We start from the raw sequence: 16,973 nt of genomic DNA, 5'->3' as shown, positions 1-16,973 counted from the left end.
ATTGGAGTGACTGGGCTTGTATACGCTTGAGTTTAGAAGGATGAGAGGGGATCTGATTGAGACATATAAGATTATTAAAGGATTGGACACTCTGGAGGCAGGAAGCATGTTTCCGCTGATGGGTGAGTCCCGAACCAGAGGACACAGTTTAAAAATAAGGGGTAGACCACTTAGAACAGAGTTGAGGAGAAACTTCTTCACCCAGAGAGTGGTGGGTGTGTGGAATGCTCTGCCCCAGAAGGCTGTGGAGGCCAAGTCTCTGGATACATTCAAGAAAGAGTTGGATAGAGCTCTCAAGGATAGTGGAATCAAGGGTTATGGGGATAAGGCAGGAACAGGATACTGATTGAGGATGATCATAATGAATGGTGGTGCTGGCTCGAAGGGCAGAATGGCCTACTCCTGCACCTATTGTCTATTGTCTATTGTTATGGGGCTGACATGGGGTACAGACAGGCAGATAAAGGGTGGACACAGGGGAGGGAGAAAGCAGCATAGAGTAGATACAAGGCAGAGAGATGTGGGTAGGGATACAGGGAGAAAAACTGGGTAGATATATATAGGACAGTGAGACAGTGATGGGAGATATGGTAGATACAGAACAGAAACAGGGAATGGGGGTAGATACAGGACACACAGATAGGGATATGGGGTAGGCACAAGAGAGGGTGTGGAGTGGAATAGGAGGGTTATAGACGATGCAGGAGAGAAACAGAGCAGACAGAGGGAAAATAACACATTGATTCAGGATAGAGAGACGGGTTATGGGGCAGACATGGAGCACAGACAGGCAGATATGGGGTAGACAGAGGGAAGGGAGAAAGCAGCATAGAGTAGATACAAGGCAGAGAGATATAGGTAGGGATACAGGGAGAAAAAAACAGGTAGATATATACAGGACAGAGAGAGAGATGGGAAATATTATAGATACAGAGCAGAGATAGGGAATGGGGGTAGATACAGGACACAGAGATAGGGATATGGGGTAGACACAGTGCAGGAAGATAGGGATACTTAACAATCACAGGGCAGAGAGGGAGGATATGTTGTAGACACAAGGTACAAAGTGGGGGATATGGGGTAGATGCAGAGTGGAGAGAAGGTGATATGAGGTCGATGGGGTGTTGGTGAGAGGAGGATATAGCATAGGTGCAGGGTAGTGAGAGGGGGACATGGGGTAAGTCATGAAGCATAAAGAGAAGAATATGGAGAAGATATGGGACAGGGGGAAGGGGATATGAAATCCTCACAGTGTGCTGACACAATTTGATCAAAAGTCAGAAGGAATTAGTTATTTACAGCATAAGGACATCAGAATGAAGCACACGGGTAGTGTGAGATACAACCATGGAAGGCTAGTAAAAGACAGTTGAACACAGACATAAAAAGAGACCCATCCACTTATCAACAAAGGATGGTGACTAGAAGGTGAAACGTTACTGACATTTCTCCTCAGCGGCTGTACCCAACCAGCTCCTGCATGAGCCCTTATCTACCAACTCAAGACACTCCAGAATGGTTTCTAGAATCTTCCTGGTCATTATTTCTTGTCTTCAATATCTTCCCTCAGGAAAAGTAAACATGGATTCGCAGGAACCCTCTATCCTTGCGATCACCATCTCTACTGCAGCCAACAGTTAGTCTTCCACAGTTTACCCCCTGCAGCTCATAATGAATGGGGAGAGAGTTACCCATATGTAAATTTTAGCCCAACAAATGTTAATCTGAAATTCTCTGGCATTCCTTGACCTTACACCCACCAGGGCTGTCCAGAAAAAAGAATTGAATCTTCTTCAGAAGGTTACAGCTGAATCAAACAGTTCCTGGAGCTGAGTGAGGCTTCAGTGTCATCAGTACATTGTATTTAATTCACCTTACAATGCTTATCAATCCATTCCTATTTAAAGGAAACAGCCCATTCTCCAAGGCACAATGTTTGGCCTAAAATATGACCCTGTTAGATTGGACTGGTGAAGAAATGGGTGGGGCCATCGCTTTATTTTTGTCTGAGGCTGATCAAAGCAATCCATCTGCCTACTCAATCGGATTTCTCAGTGGACCCCTCCCTTCTGTCATCCTGCATTCCCATTCTGTTGATAATTAAACCAGAAAAAAATATAGCATCTCTAAGGTCCTATTTTCTTGATTGCTTCACATTGATTGGGAGCTTCCTTATCAGATTACTGTAAGACTGGTTATTCCAAATGAATGTCATTAAAATCTTATTAGCTCCCAATCACTTGTGATAATAGAGTCAAGCAATGATCGGAATATCCCTTTTTCTAATTAGGCTCTGTGATACTCATGATTAAAAGCAGGGTCATAGAGGTCACGGGGAGATGAAATAAAGAGCAGCAGAATTATTCTCCCTGAGACTGAAGTGATAAATGGTTGGCGTCTCTGCAGCCTGACAGGGCTTTTGGTGCAGTTAGTGATCAGACTGCAATTGAAGGCTGAGATGTCCCCAACCCCCAACACCTCCAAAGACTGCACCGCAATAAATTATATCATCCAAGGCAATCTCTCACTGCTCCGGAGGTGTGGAAAATAATCAGCAAAGGCTGAACACGCTGCTCTGGGACAGAGAAATCTCTCAGAATGCGGTCTATTACACTTCCGCAGTAATAGATCTCTGAGGGCTACCTTAACAGAAAGGTGGGCCTTTCATTTAGCATAAAGTTTGAATGACGGCATCTGACATTGCAAAATTTCATGAGCACTGTCCTGTCCTGCTCTGTCCTGCCAGGGTCAGAGACTTGGGCTCATGCTTTTCTCAGACTCCGAGGCCAGAATGTTGGTCCAGTGGGATGGTTGGGTGGGGGCGTGCAGAGGAGAGATGGTGGGGGCAGAGGTAATGGCAGTGGGAAGAAGAGCAAAGGCTGTGGGGAGAGCGGTGAAGGCAACGGGAGAGAAGGATGCCTGGTCAGGATGCAAACAAGGACACAATGGAAATTGGGGTAGAAGCAGATTGCTGCAGAGAGAAAGTTCTGAGGGGTATGAGGTGCCAAAGGAGGAGGGGGAGAGGTTGAGGGACAGGACAGTAAATGCATTAGCATAGATTTATACTTCAGTCACAACATTAAAATCTACTCAAGGAAAAGACAGGTTGTTCTGCTTTCAAGTGCTTTTTGTTAATGCTATAACGAAATTGACGAATTGGGACATTGTTTCGAAAGCACAAACTTTTAAAGCGTGTATCGATTATAATGTGACTCTAGTGCCATTAATTTAAATGGTGCTTCCATTACACGATATTCTTATAACACAAGAATTGCACAAGAACAGAACTACCAAATTATAGTAGAACCGACTGTGTATGCTGAGTATATTACTGTAAACTGATGCTTGAAAACATGGGGTGGTCTTGGGGAGGAATGGAATTACATCTGAGTGGGGTCAGTTGTGGGTTGGACATTGCACTCACTCCTACTATCTATCTCCACTAACGTTAATTATCACCCCTTTACTGTTCACCCCACTGGCATATTCAGGGGATAATAATAACTCAAGTAGGATAGGAAACATCTCCAGTCATTTTGTTCATAAACTAAATACAGAGAAAACCCAAAAACACCTTCTGCTGGCTGTACCACATGCTAACCCTGTTCACTCATCACTATCCTTCAAGCTCGCTGCTTTCTGAGCTAGAGGTTCCGTCATTTTAAATTCTCATCCTTGATTTCAAACCATACCTCACCCTCACCAGTTCTGTTACCTCCACCAGCCCCACAAGTCTTCAAGGTTTCTGCAGAACTCCACCTCTGGACTCTGCAGCATCCTTAATGTTAATCACTCCACTACTGGCTGTCTTTGCTTTCACAGCTTGAGTCTTAAGCTTTGCAATTGCCCTAAATCTCTCCTTTATCCTTTATTCTTTATTCACTTAGGGGCTGTGGGCATCACTGGCTGAGGCAGCATCTATTGCCCATCCTTAGTTGACCCTTGAGAAGGTGGTGGTGAGCTGCCTTCTTGAACCGCTGCAGCCCATGTGCTGTGGGTTGAACCACAATCCCCTTAGGGAGGGAATTCCAGGATTTTGACCCAGTGACAGTGAAGGAATGGTGATATATTTCCAGTTCAGGATGGTGAATGGCTTGGAGGGGAATGTGAAGGATATGGTGTTCACATGTATCTGCTGTCCTTGTCCTTCTGGATGGAAGTGGGTTTGGAAGTCATTCTCTAACTTATTACTAAACAACCTGTTCAGACATGTCATGATGCACCTCTTGGGACAGATGATTCTTGAACATGGGCCTCCTACCCAGAGATAGGGATGTTACTACTGCACTACAAACATCCCTTAAAACCTATTTCTCTGCATGAACCTTTGAACAACAGCCTTAAATCTCCTTTCATGATTTGTGTTGCAGTTTTGGTTGACAATTGCTCTTTATTCTTTGTGATATGTTTTATTATCTTAGAGACACTTTAAGACATGAAAGCTGTTCTTTAAGGCAGAGCTAAAGTTCAACAGCTTACCTGTGCTATGTGTTATTGTGAAGTTTGGATTTGGAGCAATGCTAAAGGTCATCCTGGGTCCATTTGCACTTTCATCCTTGTCCACAGCATGAATTGTCTGGATGAGCTGTAATTAAAGAATCAGACACTGAATATCTAATCAATATTCGGAAATCAGGATTAATGAACACTTACTTTTCTCAGTCTGAAAATGGTTTAATTTTTGTCTGAAGATTAGATGGTCACTTTTGCATGTTACCACTCCCAAAGCAATGAGTTTACAAACCGTGACAAGATACTTGACAACCCTTGACAATAAGGTGTGGTGTCAAGGAACCTGAGCAAAACTGGAATCTATGGTAATCAGGGGGGAAACTCCTCACAGGTTGGAGTCCTTGGAAGGGAAGATAGTTGAGGTTATAGAACATAGAACAATACAGCACAGAACAGGCCCTTCGGCCCACGATGTTGTGCCGAACTTCTAACCTAGATTAAGTACCCATCCATGTACCTATCCAAATGTCACTTAAAGGTCGCCAATGATTCCGACTCTACCACTCCCACGGGCAGCGCATTCCATGCCCCCACCACTCTCTGGGTAAAGAACCCACCCCTGACATCTCCCCTATACCTTCCACCCTTCACCTTAAATTTATGTCCCCTTGTAACACTCTGTTGTACCCGGGGAAAAAGTTTCTGACTGTCTACTCTATCTATTCCTCTGATCATCTTATAAACCTCTATCAAGTCACCCCTCATCCTTCGCCGTTCCAACGAGAAAAGGCCGAGAACTCTCAACCTATCCTCGTACGACTTCCTCTCCATTCCAGGCAACATCCTGGTAAATCTTCTCTGCACCCTCTCCAAAGCTTCCACATCTTTCCTAAAGTGAGGCGACCAGAACTGCACACAGTACTCCAACTGTGGCCTAACCAAAGTCCTGTACAGCTGCAACATCACTTCACGGCTCTTGAATTCAATCCCTCTGCTAATGAACGATAATACTCCATCGGCCTTCTTACAAACTCTATCCACCTGAGTGGCAACCTTCAAAGATCTATGTACATAGACCCCAAGATCCCTCTGTTCCTCCACCTGACTAAGAACCCTACCATTAACCCTGTATTCCGCATTCTTATTTGTTCTTCCAAAATGGACAGCCTCACACTTGGCAGGGTTGAACTCCATCTGCCACTCCTCAGCCCAGCTCTGCATCATATCTAAGTCCCTCTGCAGCCGACAACAGCCCTCCTCACTGTCCACAACTCCACCTATCTTCGTATCATCTGCAAATTTACTGACCCATCCTTCGACTCCCTCATCTAAGTCATTAATAAAAATTACAAACAGCAGAGGACCCAGAACTGATCCCTGCGGAACTCCACTTGTAACTGGGCTCCAGGCTGAGTATTTACCATCTACCACCACTCTCTGCCTTCGACCGGTTAGCCAGTTTTCTATCCAATTGGCCAAATTTCCCTCTATCCCATGCCTCCTGACTTTCCGCATGGGACTGACCTCCGTTGTTGGAGGTCAGTCACTTGAGCTCCAGGTCATCTTCGCAGAAGATCCTCAGGGTGGTGTCCTAGGTCCAAGTATCTTCAACTGTTCCATCAATGACTTTTCCTCCATTGTAAGGTCAGAAGTGGGGATGTTTGCAGATGACTGCACAATGCTCAGCACCATATGCAACTCCTCAGATACTGAAACAGTCCATGTTCAAAAGCAACAAGATCTGGACAAAATCCAGGCTTGGGCTGAGTAGTGACAAGTAATATTCATTCCATACAAATGCCAGGCAATGGCCACCTTTAATAAAGACAATCTAACCATAGTTCTTTAAGATTCAATGGCATTGTCATCTCTGAATCCCCTACTAATAATATCCTGGGAGATTACTATGGACAGATGACTACTGGACTGCCAGATAAATAGAAGAGCTACAATAACAAGTCAGAGATTAGAAATACTGCAGTGAGTAACCCACTTCCTCACTTTCCAAAGTCTGTCCAACATCAGCAAGGAATAACTCAAAAATATGTTGCAATACTTCCCTGGAAGAATGTAGTTCCAACAACAGTCAAGCAATTTGATATAATCCAGGGCAAAGCAGCCTATTTGATTGGCACCACCACCACCACATCAAGCACTATAGCAATGTTCATCATCAACAAGATGCACTGCAGAAATTCAGGAAGGCTCCTCAGACTGCACCTTCCAATGCACCTTTACCATCTCGAAGGACAAGGGCAGCAGATACATGGGAACATCACCCCATGCAAGTTCCCCTCCAAGCCACTCATCATCCTGACTTGGAAATGTATTGCTGTTGCAAAGAACTTATCTTTATTTTTTTTTCTGATTGGGAAGGGATTAATGCTGTTTGCTCCAACAACGCAGGAAGATTTCTGCAGATGGATTGGCACCATCAGGTCTGTACAAAGTGAGATTCGGCTGGTAACTAGTATCTAGTCCATGGCCTGGTGACCACATTTTGATGGCAAAGGGCTTCTTCCTTGACAGCTGCTATATGATTGGCTCCCAGGTGCTGGTACAGCTTGTGGGTCTGAATGATATAGCCAGAAGCCTTCAGATCTCCAAAATATGAGGTACTGTTTCTCTATCTCTGCCATAGAAGATACCTTAATGCTTGATGAAAGCCAGTTTATTCCCCTTCATTAGTTAGAATAAGTTGTAGCTTTTAACCAATAGTCAAGGGATTTTACAATTTGTGAACCAGTTGCTGTCTGTAAGGAAGCGAAAATTACCTGGACAAGAGAAATAATTGAACACCGAGTTCTGTCAAGCAAATGGATCATCTCAGCAAACCATATAGACAGGGCTATTAAACCGCCATTCCAATTTTGCCCTCCACCATAATACCAATGTTTTTGTCTTTCCCCATATATGTGGAGTGGTAGGTTTATCAGGGAATTAAAGAGTTTAATTAGTAGAGTTATACATCAACAATTCATAATTGCTTCCATCTCGCTAGAATCTATTTGTGTTAAGTACAAGAATCTTGTCTATGCTTTCCATTAACCTGAATTGTAGAAGAAAGATAAATTGGGGAATTTTGTGTGCTATGTTAAAGTCCTTAAGTTTTGTGCTGATTCTGGATACAATGAGGCTTGATTTGCGTGATGCTAACCCAGAGAGGCTTGACACCATTCCTTCACTGTCACTGGGTCAAATTCCTGGGATTCCCTCCGTAACAACATTCTGGGTCTACCTACACCAAACAGACAGCAGTGGTTCAAGAAGGCAGCTCACCCCTACCTTCTCAAAGGGCAACTTGGGATGGACAATAAATGCTGGGCCCAGCCAGTGACACCAACATCCCCTGAATGAATAATGAATGTATAAGATTGTGAAGGAATTTGACAAGAGTAGCTGCTGAAAAGATGTTCTATGTGGGAGAGTCCAGAACTAGTGGCATTGTTTAGGAAATAAGGAATCTCTCATTAAGGCCAATTACAAAGTGAGAAATATGTCATATAATCAAACAGAGACAGTACAGTTTCATGTGGGAGAAATCACGATCGATTAATTGATTAGTCTTGCTTCAGAAAGAAACAAGCAGAAACAATAAAGGGGAGCCAGTCGATGTAATATATATTTGAATTTCCCAAAGGCATTGGATGAGGTACCACTGAGGTTGCTTAATAAGATAAAAGTCTATGATGTTGAGGATAGTATATTAGGTTGGGTAGAGGATTGGCTAACTCACAGATGATAAGAGAGATGTGATAAGGGGTACATTTTCAGGCTGGCAATCTATTAACTAGTGGAGTGCTTCAGGGAACAAATATCCCTACAGGATGGAAACAGGCCCTTCAGCCCAACAAGTCCACACTGACCCTCCGAAGAGTATCCCATCCAGACCTATTCCCCTAATCTATTACTCTACATTTCCCCTGACAATACATCTAATGTACACATCCCCGAACACTATGGGCAATTTAGTATGGCCAATTCACCTAACTTGCACATCTTTGGACTGTGGGAAGAATCTGGAGCATCCAGAGGAAACCCACGCAGACACGGGGAGAATGTGCAAACTCCACACAGACAGTCGCCTGAGGCTGGAATCGAACCCGGGTCTCTGGTGCTATGAGGCAGCAATGCTAACCACTGAGCCACCGTGGTGCCCCGTGGCCATAATTAATTTCTATATTTATTCAAACATAAATGAGAAAAGTGAATGTTGTATAGCCAAGCTTATGGATGACATAAAAAGTGGGAAAGCAAGGCAAAAAGAGCAAAAGGATATAGACAGGTTAATTGAGTTGGTAAAATCTTAGTAAATGGCATATATTGTGGAAAACTATGGGGTTATGCACGTTGACAGGAAGAATAGAGGGGTTGTGTATTATTTAATTAGAGAAAGATAACAGAAAGCTACAGCCCAGAGGGATTTGGGGGTCTTCATGTATGAATCACAAAGAATCCAAGTTCAACAGGTAATCGGGAAGGCACATAGAATGTTGGCATTTATTTCAAAGGGAATGAAATATAAAAATAGGGAGGTATTGCTAAATCTGTACAAGGCGCTAGTCCAACCACAGCTAGAATACTGTGAACAGTTTTTGGCTCCTTATCCGAGGAGGGATGTACAGGTATTTGGGAGCACGAGGGTGATCCTGATATGGAGTGATTTTCTTATGGGGAGATGTTGAGTTTTCTAGGATGCACCTATTGTAGTTTGAACAGACACAAGGAGACCTCATTGAACGATATTAGCCTCTTGGTGGGATAGACAGGGTAGATGTGGACAGGAATAAAAATAGAAGTTGCTTAAAAAGTTCAATAGGTTTCTGAGGAAGAGCTACTTGACCTGAAAGAGCTACTTGATCTGATTTTTCTCCACAGATGCTGCCAGACCGGCTGAGCTTTTCCAGCAACTTATGTTTTTAGTGAGTTTTGAGAAGATTGGTAGCTCAGGTTGAGGTTTTGGATGTAGGTTTGCTCACTGAACTGGAAGGTTCATTTCCAGACATTTCGTCACCCTACTAGGTAATATCTTCAGTGGGCCTCAGGCGAAGCATTGCTGATAATTCCTGCTTTCTATTTTCAGGATAAAGAACACCAACTAGCCACAAAAAGACATAACTCTCTCTTACTAATATCCTCACACCACTTCGACTGGGACAACACATCCATCCTAGGACAAGCCTAACAAAGACATGCACGAGAATTCCTAGAGGCATGCATTCCAACTGAAACTCTATCAACAAACACATCGAGTTAGACCCCATCTACCACCTCCTGAGAAAAGGAACAGGAAGTGACTTCACCACAGGAAATAACATCACCTGAGGAAATGACATTATCAACCCAAAGAAACCCAAACATCTATATAGAAAGTAGCAATTATCAGCATTGCTTCGCCTGAGGCCCACTGAAGATGTTACCTAGTAAGCTGACGAAATGTCTGGAAATGAACCTTCCAGCTCAGTGAGCAAACCTACATCCAATTTATGTTTTTGTTTCTGATACAAAACATCTGCAGTTCTTTCGGTAGACGTGGAGAGATTGATTCCCCTTGTGGATAAGTCTAGGACCAGAGGGCGTCAACTCAGAGTAAGAGTTTGCTCATTTAAGACAGAGATGAGCAGAAATTTATTCTGCTAGATAGTAGTCGATCTGTTGAATTTTTATTGGACAGGCAGAGAGAAACTAGCTAGTTTAGTACATTTGAATTTTTAGGGTTATGGACAAAAGGCAGGAAAGTGGAGTTGAGGATTCTCAGAAACAAAAACAGAAGTTGCTGGAAAAGCTCAGCAGGTCTGGAAGCATCTGTGAAGAGAAATCAGAGTTAACATTTTGGGTTCGATGACCCTTCCTCAGAACTGATGGTAGCAAGGAAAATTTTGATTTATAGGCGGAAGATAGAGTGAGGGGAGGGGATAATGAATAAACAATCAGTGGGGATAGAGCTCAAAGAGAGAGAGGACAACAGTTGAACAGACAAAAGTGTCAATAATGATCTGGCTGAGAGGATGAATAGCTGTTAATGTGGACTGTTAGTGGCTAACGATACTAGTGTGTTATGGCAGACTGTGTGATAATAAGGCCTGGTGTGTGGGTAGAGGGTTTGGACATGGGAGGGTTCAGGCCCTGAAGTTATTAAACTCGATATAGAATCCAGAGGGCTGCAGGGACCCAAGTGGGAAATGAGGTGCAACAACCTCCATGAACAATTAATCATCCTCACAGACAGATCATTATCCACTCCTTTATCTGCCCAACTGTCCTCTCTCTTTGGGTTCTATTCCCATCCATCATTTACTCCTTATTCTCTCTCCCCATGCCCTATCTTCTGCCTATAAACCAACACTTTCCTAGCTACCATCAGTTCTAAGGAAGGGTCACCAGACTTAAAACGTTAATTTTGATTTCTCTGCAAAGACGCTGCCGCAGTTGATGAGCTTTTCCAACAACCTTCTGTTTTTGTTTCTGATTCACATCATCCACATGTCTTTTGGTTCTTCATTGAGGATGATCAGATCAGAGATGATCTCATTGAATGGTGGAGCAGACTTGAGGGGCTGAAAGGCCTACTTCTGTCCCTACATCTTACAGACCAAGGTAAGTAAAGGAATGTTTTTCTCCAACACGTGAGTTTGTGGAATTTTTCCCCCGAAGGTTGAAACTCTAGATATTTTCCAATATTCTCAAGCCACTCAACAATGCTGAGAAATCCAACCAGATTGTTTGAAATTGCCAAAGATACTCACCTTTCCTGTCTTTGCATTTTCACACATATCCACTTCATAAGGGTTGGCAAATTCTGGTGCGTTGTCATTAACGTCCTGGATTTTGATAGCTACCTGAGCACGTGAAGACTGGAGTTGGCTGTCTGTGAAGAAGGTGAGATTTATTAATAAGCAAACAATGTACAAAGGAAGGAAAAAAAAGCTAACATCAACCACAGGGCAATCAACGGAGCCAAATCTGGAGTGAAATTTAAACTCATGCCTATCTTGTCAACGCAGAGAATTGCTGGAGAGACTCAGCAGGTCTGGAAGCATTTCTGGAGTGAGAAATTGAGTTAATCTTTTGAGACCAGCATGGCTTCTTTAGAACAATTGACCCACAAAAATGCTCCCCACTCAGAACAAAGCTTAGAGACAGGACTAAATATGGTCTATGTGGGAAGTGGCTCAAGGAAGGTGCGATAACCTCTCAGAATCAGTCGAACTCTCAGAGTCAGGTGAATGGGTTTTCATTCCAACATAATTGCCTATGGTAATTCGAAATCAAGCTTCAAATTTAAATGATAGTCTGTAACACAGACAGTAGCTGACAACCCCAATTCTGACTGAAATCTGGACTCCATGTTTCACTGGCTTAGCAGTTTTGTGCCAACCGTAAAAGGTGCAACATCTGAAAAAATAGGATGAATTAAGTTAAAATTTATTCAAGATTGGATGAGGAGCTGAAAGCTCAATAAGAACAGCACTTAGATATGAAATACTGCATACAGTTCTTTGGGAAAGTAACTTCAACATGCCAAAGTTAACCTGAAATCAGTGCCATAGAAACTAAAGACTTGTAAGCTATACTGCACTGAAAAGCAATCTAATGGTCACACACAGTAACATTTTGCCACAATGACAATGATTTGTCATTTGATCTTGTGATCTTACTCACAGGAAGTTTTGACCAGATTAGTGCTTAGCCAAATGCCAATCAGATGGAGCATTCCTCAGGTCAACCAAGCTGTTTGTTGGAAATGGTAACCCCAAATTACTAGAGCATTGCAGACAATGAAAGAGTGTGTGTGTGTGTCTGTCTGTTTCTGTGTGTGTGTGCCCATGTGTGCATGTGTGAGTTAATGTGCGTGTGTATCTGTTTTTGTGTCTTGTGTGCATGTGTGAGTGTGTGTCTGTGTGTGTGTCTCTCTGTGTGTATGTGTGTGTCTGTGTGTGTAGCAAGCTGTGTTTATTGATATAAGTTCAAACATAAATCCAAATCACAGATAGTAACTATTTGCCCTGTCTAAATATTTAGCTCAGTTCAGACTGAAGGAATGTCTATTTAAAGTTAATTGCTTCTTAACCAGAACTTGATAAGGGAATTGATATAGAGGGCAGTAATAGTTTCATGCAGCATGTGTTCATTGAGTTGCAGTAGGTCTTGTGGGAAAACGGGTAATGCTGGATCAGTTAACTGGTTGGCCAGCATGCATCAGATTGGTTCTAACAGAGAACCCAACTGGTTCCCCAAGTGGGGAACATTTTGGATTTGTCCTCTTCACTCTCCAATTGAAGATCTCTGAGGGTTGAGCCTGCTTTTGGAAAGGGAACTGAAGAAAAATAAACGTTACTCTCCTCAGAAATTACCTGGTTAGATGGATTCACCTGAGCATTATTTGGCACTGCAGTGGACATGTGCACCAGAGCTTGAAATAGCTTTCTGATTTTTAAGGCTTTGATGCTTGTAATTACAGACTAGACCCAAAAATTGACCTTTATAATGAATAGAGGAAACTTTAAAAAATTTTATCACACCTCTTAAGCTGCTAGTGTCACTGACAGAATTTTTAATTTGTTAAATATATAATCAAAGTGTTTTAATAGACCAGACTAATGGGTGTTCTTGCACTGAAGAATAATTTATAAATGGTTCTAGCAGCCAGTTTTTGTGAATTTAAAAATAAAGTTATTTTTTGTCACAATGTGTCCTGAAGGTTTAAAAGTTGATGTCTCAGACAAATTACCATGCACACAAAGATTACATGCTAATGAAAAAAAGCATAAAAATGATTGAATGTGGAATCATTTCAATCACTTTTGTAATAGGCCTGTAGTTTCTTGGATGAATTGAAGTCTTAGCTGGTGTAGGGAATCTTGTAAAAGCAAAAGATTTTCAGTAGCTTCTTTTCATTTAATTGGTGGGAGATCATTGGTCAGGTGAACCTGAAGTTGGAACAAACTTGGCTGCATATTGGTCTTTCAGCTGATCCAGTCATTTTTCCGATAGTGTTTCACATGACATCTGTCTCAGAACACACTTTGATGCTACTTTTGAAAGCAAGCAACAGGCGTAACTTCTTTAACCCATGTGACTTGTCCTAAGACCAAAGTCCTTTTCAAAATAAAGTGATGTGTTAAGCCAATGAACATCGTGCCTTGTGGCTTTTCATAGCTTGTGAGTTTGAGAGAGCCAAGTATTTAATGGGTACTAGCGGAGCCATCACTATATAATGGAAGGTTGATAAGATTCATTTCATATTCACCTCACATTCATGGTTCAACAGATCCATTGTCCAGATTAAGGTAGAATGATGTGTTGGTATAATCTGGACTTGTTTGTTGATGGTTCACCTTTAAGCAAAGGAACTCTAGAATTTCATAAGTGGCTGTGATGGTCCATATTTAGTTAGGTACTTGCTTTTCAGGTCTGTCTGCAGTTGTAAAAATGCAACTTTAAGATTTATAACACCTTCCTGTCTACACTGGGCATGACAATAAGATATAGCAATATGGAACAGAAGCCATTCAGCAAGTCATTAATGTGCCAGCCAAAACAAAAGCTATCAAATCTGATCCCATTATCCAGTTTTGCAGGCCACAACGCTTCATGTAGATCCATGGGTGCTTAAAAATGGATGAGCATATCTGCTGTACCGCTATTAATCAGTGACTTCCAGACCCCTAGCACTTTATGAGTGAAAACATTTCTACCACATTACCTCTGATATCTCTACAAATTCCTTTAAATCTGTGCCTCCTATTTAGTGATGCCTTTCTTACTCTAACAGGCCCTTCCTATCCACATTGTCCAAGTCTCTTACAATTTTATTACATTTCCCTTCAGACTCTGCAGTTCTGAAGAAAACAAAGTCAGCCTATCCAATCTTTTGTCAGAGTGAAAACTGTCTATTCTTTCTCAATCTCCTCTGTACCTTCTCAAGTGGACCTGCATTCTTCTTGTGAAGTGCTGAGCAGTATTGTACGTCCTACTCTTATCTCAGTCGAAAAGTGTGGCGCTGGAAAAGCACAGCTGGTCAGGCAGCATCCGAGGAGCAGGAGAGTTGACATTTCAACTGCAATGCTAATAAGGTGTCAGAACTCTGTCCATTGTTCTTATACAATTCCAGCACAATCTCCCTGCCCTTAGCACTCTGGTTCTCAGGCAATGAAGGGAAGTGCTCCATATGTTTTTTTGACTACCTCAACATGAGGCCAGCACAGTGGCTCTGTGGTTAGAACTGCTACCTCACAGAGCTAGGGTCCTGGGTTTGATTCCACCCTCTGGCAACTGCCTGTGTGGAGCTTACACACACTCTCCATGTCTGTGTGGGTTTCCTCTGGTTTTCTCCCAACAGTCCAAAGATGTGCAGGTTAGCTCGATTACTATGGGAACTACAGGGTGACATGGATGGGGTGGGATGCTATTTGGAGGGTCAGTATGGACTCAATAGGCTGAACAGGCGAAAGTGAGGACTGCAGATGCACTCTGGTACCTCAATAGGCTGAATAGCCTGCTTCCATACTGTAGGGAGTCTATGATTCTCTCCTAAATGTTCTGCTACCTTTCAGTTCTCCCACATCTTTCAAAATGCTACCATTTATTGTCTGCAAATCATTGTTTGTCCTCCCCGAATGCATAATCTCTCTGAACTGAATTCCTTTTGATACTTGCTGCACTCCCTTCCCCCCCCTGCTCCCACCCTGACCAGGTCATTGATATCTTCGAGGAGAAAGTGAGGACTGCAGATGCTGGAAATCAGAGCTGAAAATGTGTTGCTGGAAAAGCGCAGCAGGTCAGGCAGCATCCAGGGAACAGGAAAATCGACGTTTCAGGCATAAGCCCTTCCTGAAGATGGGCTTATGCCCGAAACATCAATTCTCCTGATCCTTGGATGCTGCCTGACCTGCTGCGCTTTTCCAGCAACACATTTTCAGCTCAGGTCATTGATATCCCCCTGCAGCCCACAGCTTTCATCAACACTTCCAAACTTATATATTACATGCAACACTGAATGCTGCAATAAAGAGGCTTTTATTTCCACAGGCTCAATATGAAATGGCAATGAGCTATGCAACCATCTGTTTCACTGTCAGCGCTCTCGATTCTGAATGAAGAGGTTGGTAATGCTAATCCCATCACAGGGAATTGTGCACACAATGTACACTCACACCCCAGTACTGTTCTATGAACCTCCTGCTGGTAACCAAGTCCCCATTTCCTTCTCTGATGGACCCATGCTACTACTTCAAACAAAAATGAGAATTCTTCCAGGATCATTTAACCTTCAAACAACATCACTCCAAACAGAATACCCAGTTATTACGTCACTGTGGCAGCTTGCTGTTGCAAACTGGATTGAGTGATTCCCTATAATATGACAGTGACTGTACATCAAAATGCTTTGTCTGCTGTGAGGAGATCCCAAACGACCAAAACTAAACTACTCATACCAATCGAAACTGAGAAAACATGGCTAGGCCATTCAGCCCTCCCAGCCTGCTCTGTTATTCAAAACAAGAGAAACTGAGGACTGCAGATGCTGGAGAGTCAGAGTCAAAAGGTGTGGCACTGGAAAAACACAGCAGGTCAGGCAACAGCAAGGGTGGCACGGTGGCTCAATGGTTAGCACTGCTGCCTCATAGCACCAGGGACCTCGGTTCAAACCCAGCCTCGGGCAACTGTCTGTGTGGAGTTTGCACGCTCTCCCTGTGTCTGCGTGGGTTTCTTCCCACAGTCCAAAAAATGTGTGTGCAGGTTAGGCTGAATTGGCCATTCTAAATTGCCCATAGTGTTAGGGGTATTAGTCAGGGGTAAATGTAGGGGAATGAGTCTAGGTGGGTTACTCTTTGGAAGGTCAGTATGAACTTGTTGGGCCGAAGGGACTTTTTCCACAGTGTAGGGAATATAACCTGAGGAGCAGGGGAGTTGACGTCTCAGGCATAAGCCTTTCATCTTTCCTGATGAAATGGTCAACTCTCCTGTTCCTCAGATGCTGCCTGACCTGCTGTGCTTTTCCAGCGCCACACTTTTTGACTTTGTTATTCCCTTTAGTTCTAAGAACTATTTTGTAGTGATTGGAACTAGGTGGATCACATTAACAATGAGATCCCTGATTGTGGTTGTTATCCTGGGCCAATCAGGAACCCCTGGCTGACTGAGATAAACAGGGGATTTAGAATCTCCTCACTTTAGGGACTGACTCCAAGCTGGCTGGCCACAGCCAGTGTACTGTGCACATGTAAATAAAGGGTGACTTGGTGATGGGATACCGGCCTCTGGGCAGTTATTTCATAGATCTAACTCCATCTTGGAAACTCAGAATCAATTATTTCTACTCGAATTTAAACAAGTGTCTAATTTTGAGTCTCAATCATTAGTTGGTCTCAGCTGAAGCACCTGTAGAGGACACTGTCATTCACATTCGCCACAGCAGGAGAGGTTGAGTTTGATCAGAACTCCAACTCTTGTAGACTCGATCCTGCTTTCCAGCAACTGAAATTGAATTAGTCTGTTTGTAACCACGGTGTCACATA

General features: G+C 43.0%; 1 protein-coding gene across 4 annotated transcripts in view; it reads right to left on the bottom strand.

Moving 5' to 3' along the window:
* The window catches only part of cdh11 (cadherin 11, type 2, OB-cadherin (osteoblast)), a 242,668-nt gene that overhangs the window by 22,240 nt on the left and 203,455 nt on the right, over positions 1-16,973 (bottom strand). For all 4 annotated transcript variants that reach the window (XM_043706549.1, XM_043706546.1, XM_043706548.1 and 1 more), the window contains 2 exons: positions 11,199-11,320; positions 4,480-4,585 (listed from right to left, as the gene is read on the bottom strand). In XM_043706549.1, the coding sequence (XP_043562484.1) occupies positions 4,480-4,585; positions 11,199-11,320 (228 nt within the window). The remainder of the gene's footprint in view (positions 1-4,479; positions 4,586-11,198; positions 11,321-16,973) is intronic.

Source organism: Chiloscyllium plagiosum, chromosome 17, assembly GCF_004010195.1.
Source record: "Chiloscyllium plagiosum isolate BGI_BamShark_2017 chromosome 17, ASM401019v2, whole genome shotgun sequence".
NCBI lineage: Eukaryota > Metazoa > Chordata > Chondrichthyes > Orectolobiformes > Hemiscylliidae > Chiloscyllium > Chiloscyllium plagiosum.
Note: the sequence above shows the minus strand (reverse complement) of the source record. Positions and strands in the feature narration are given on the sequence as shown.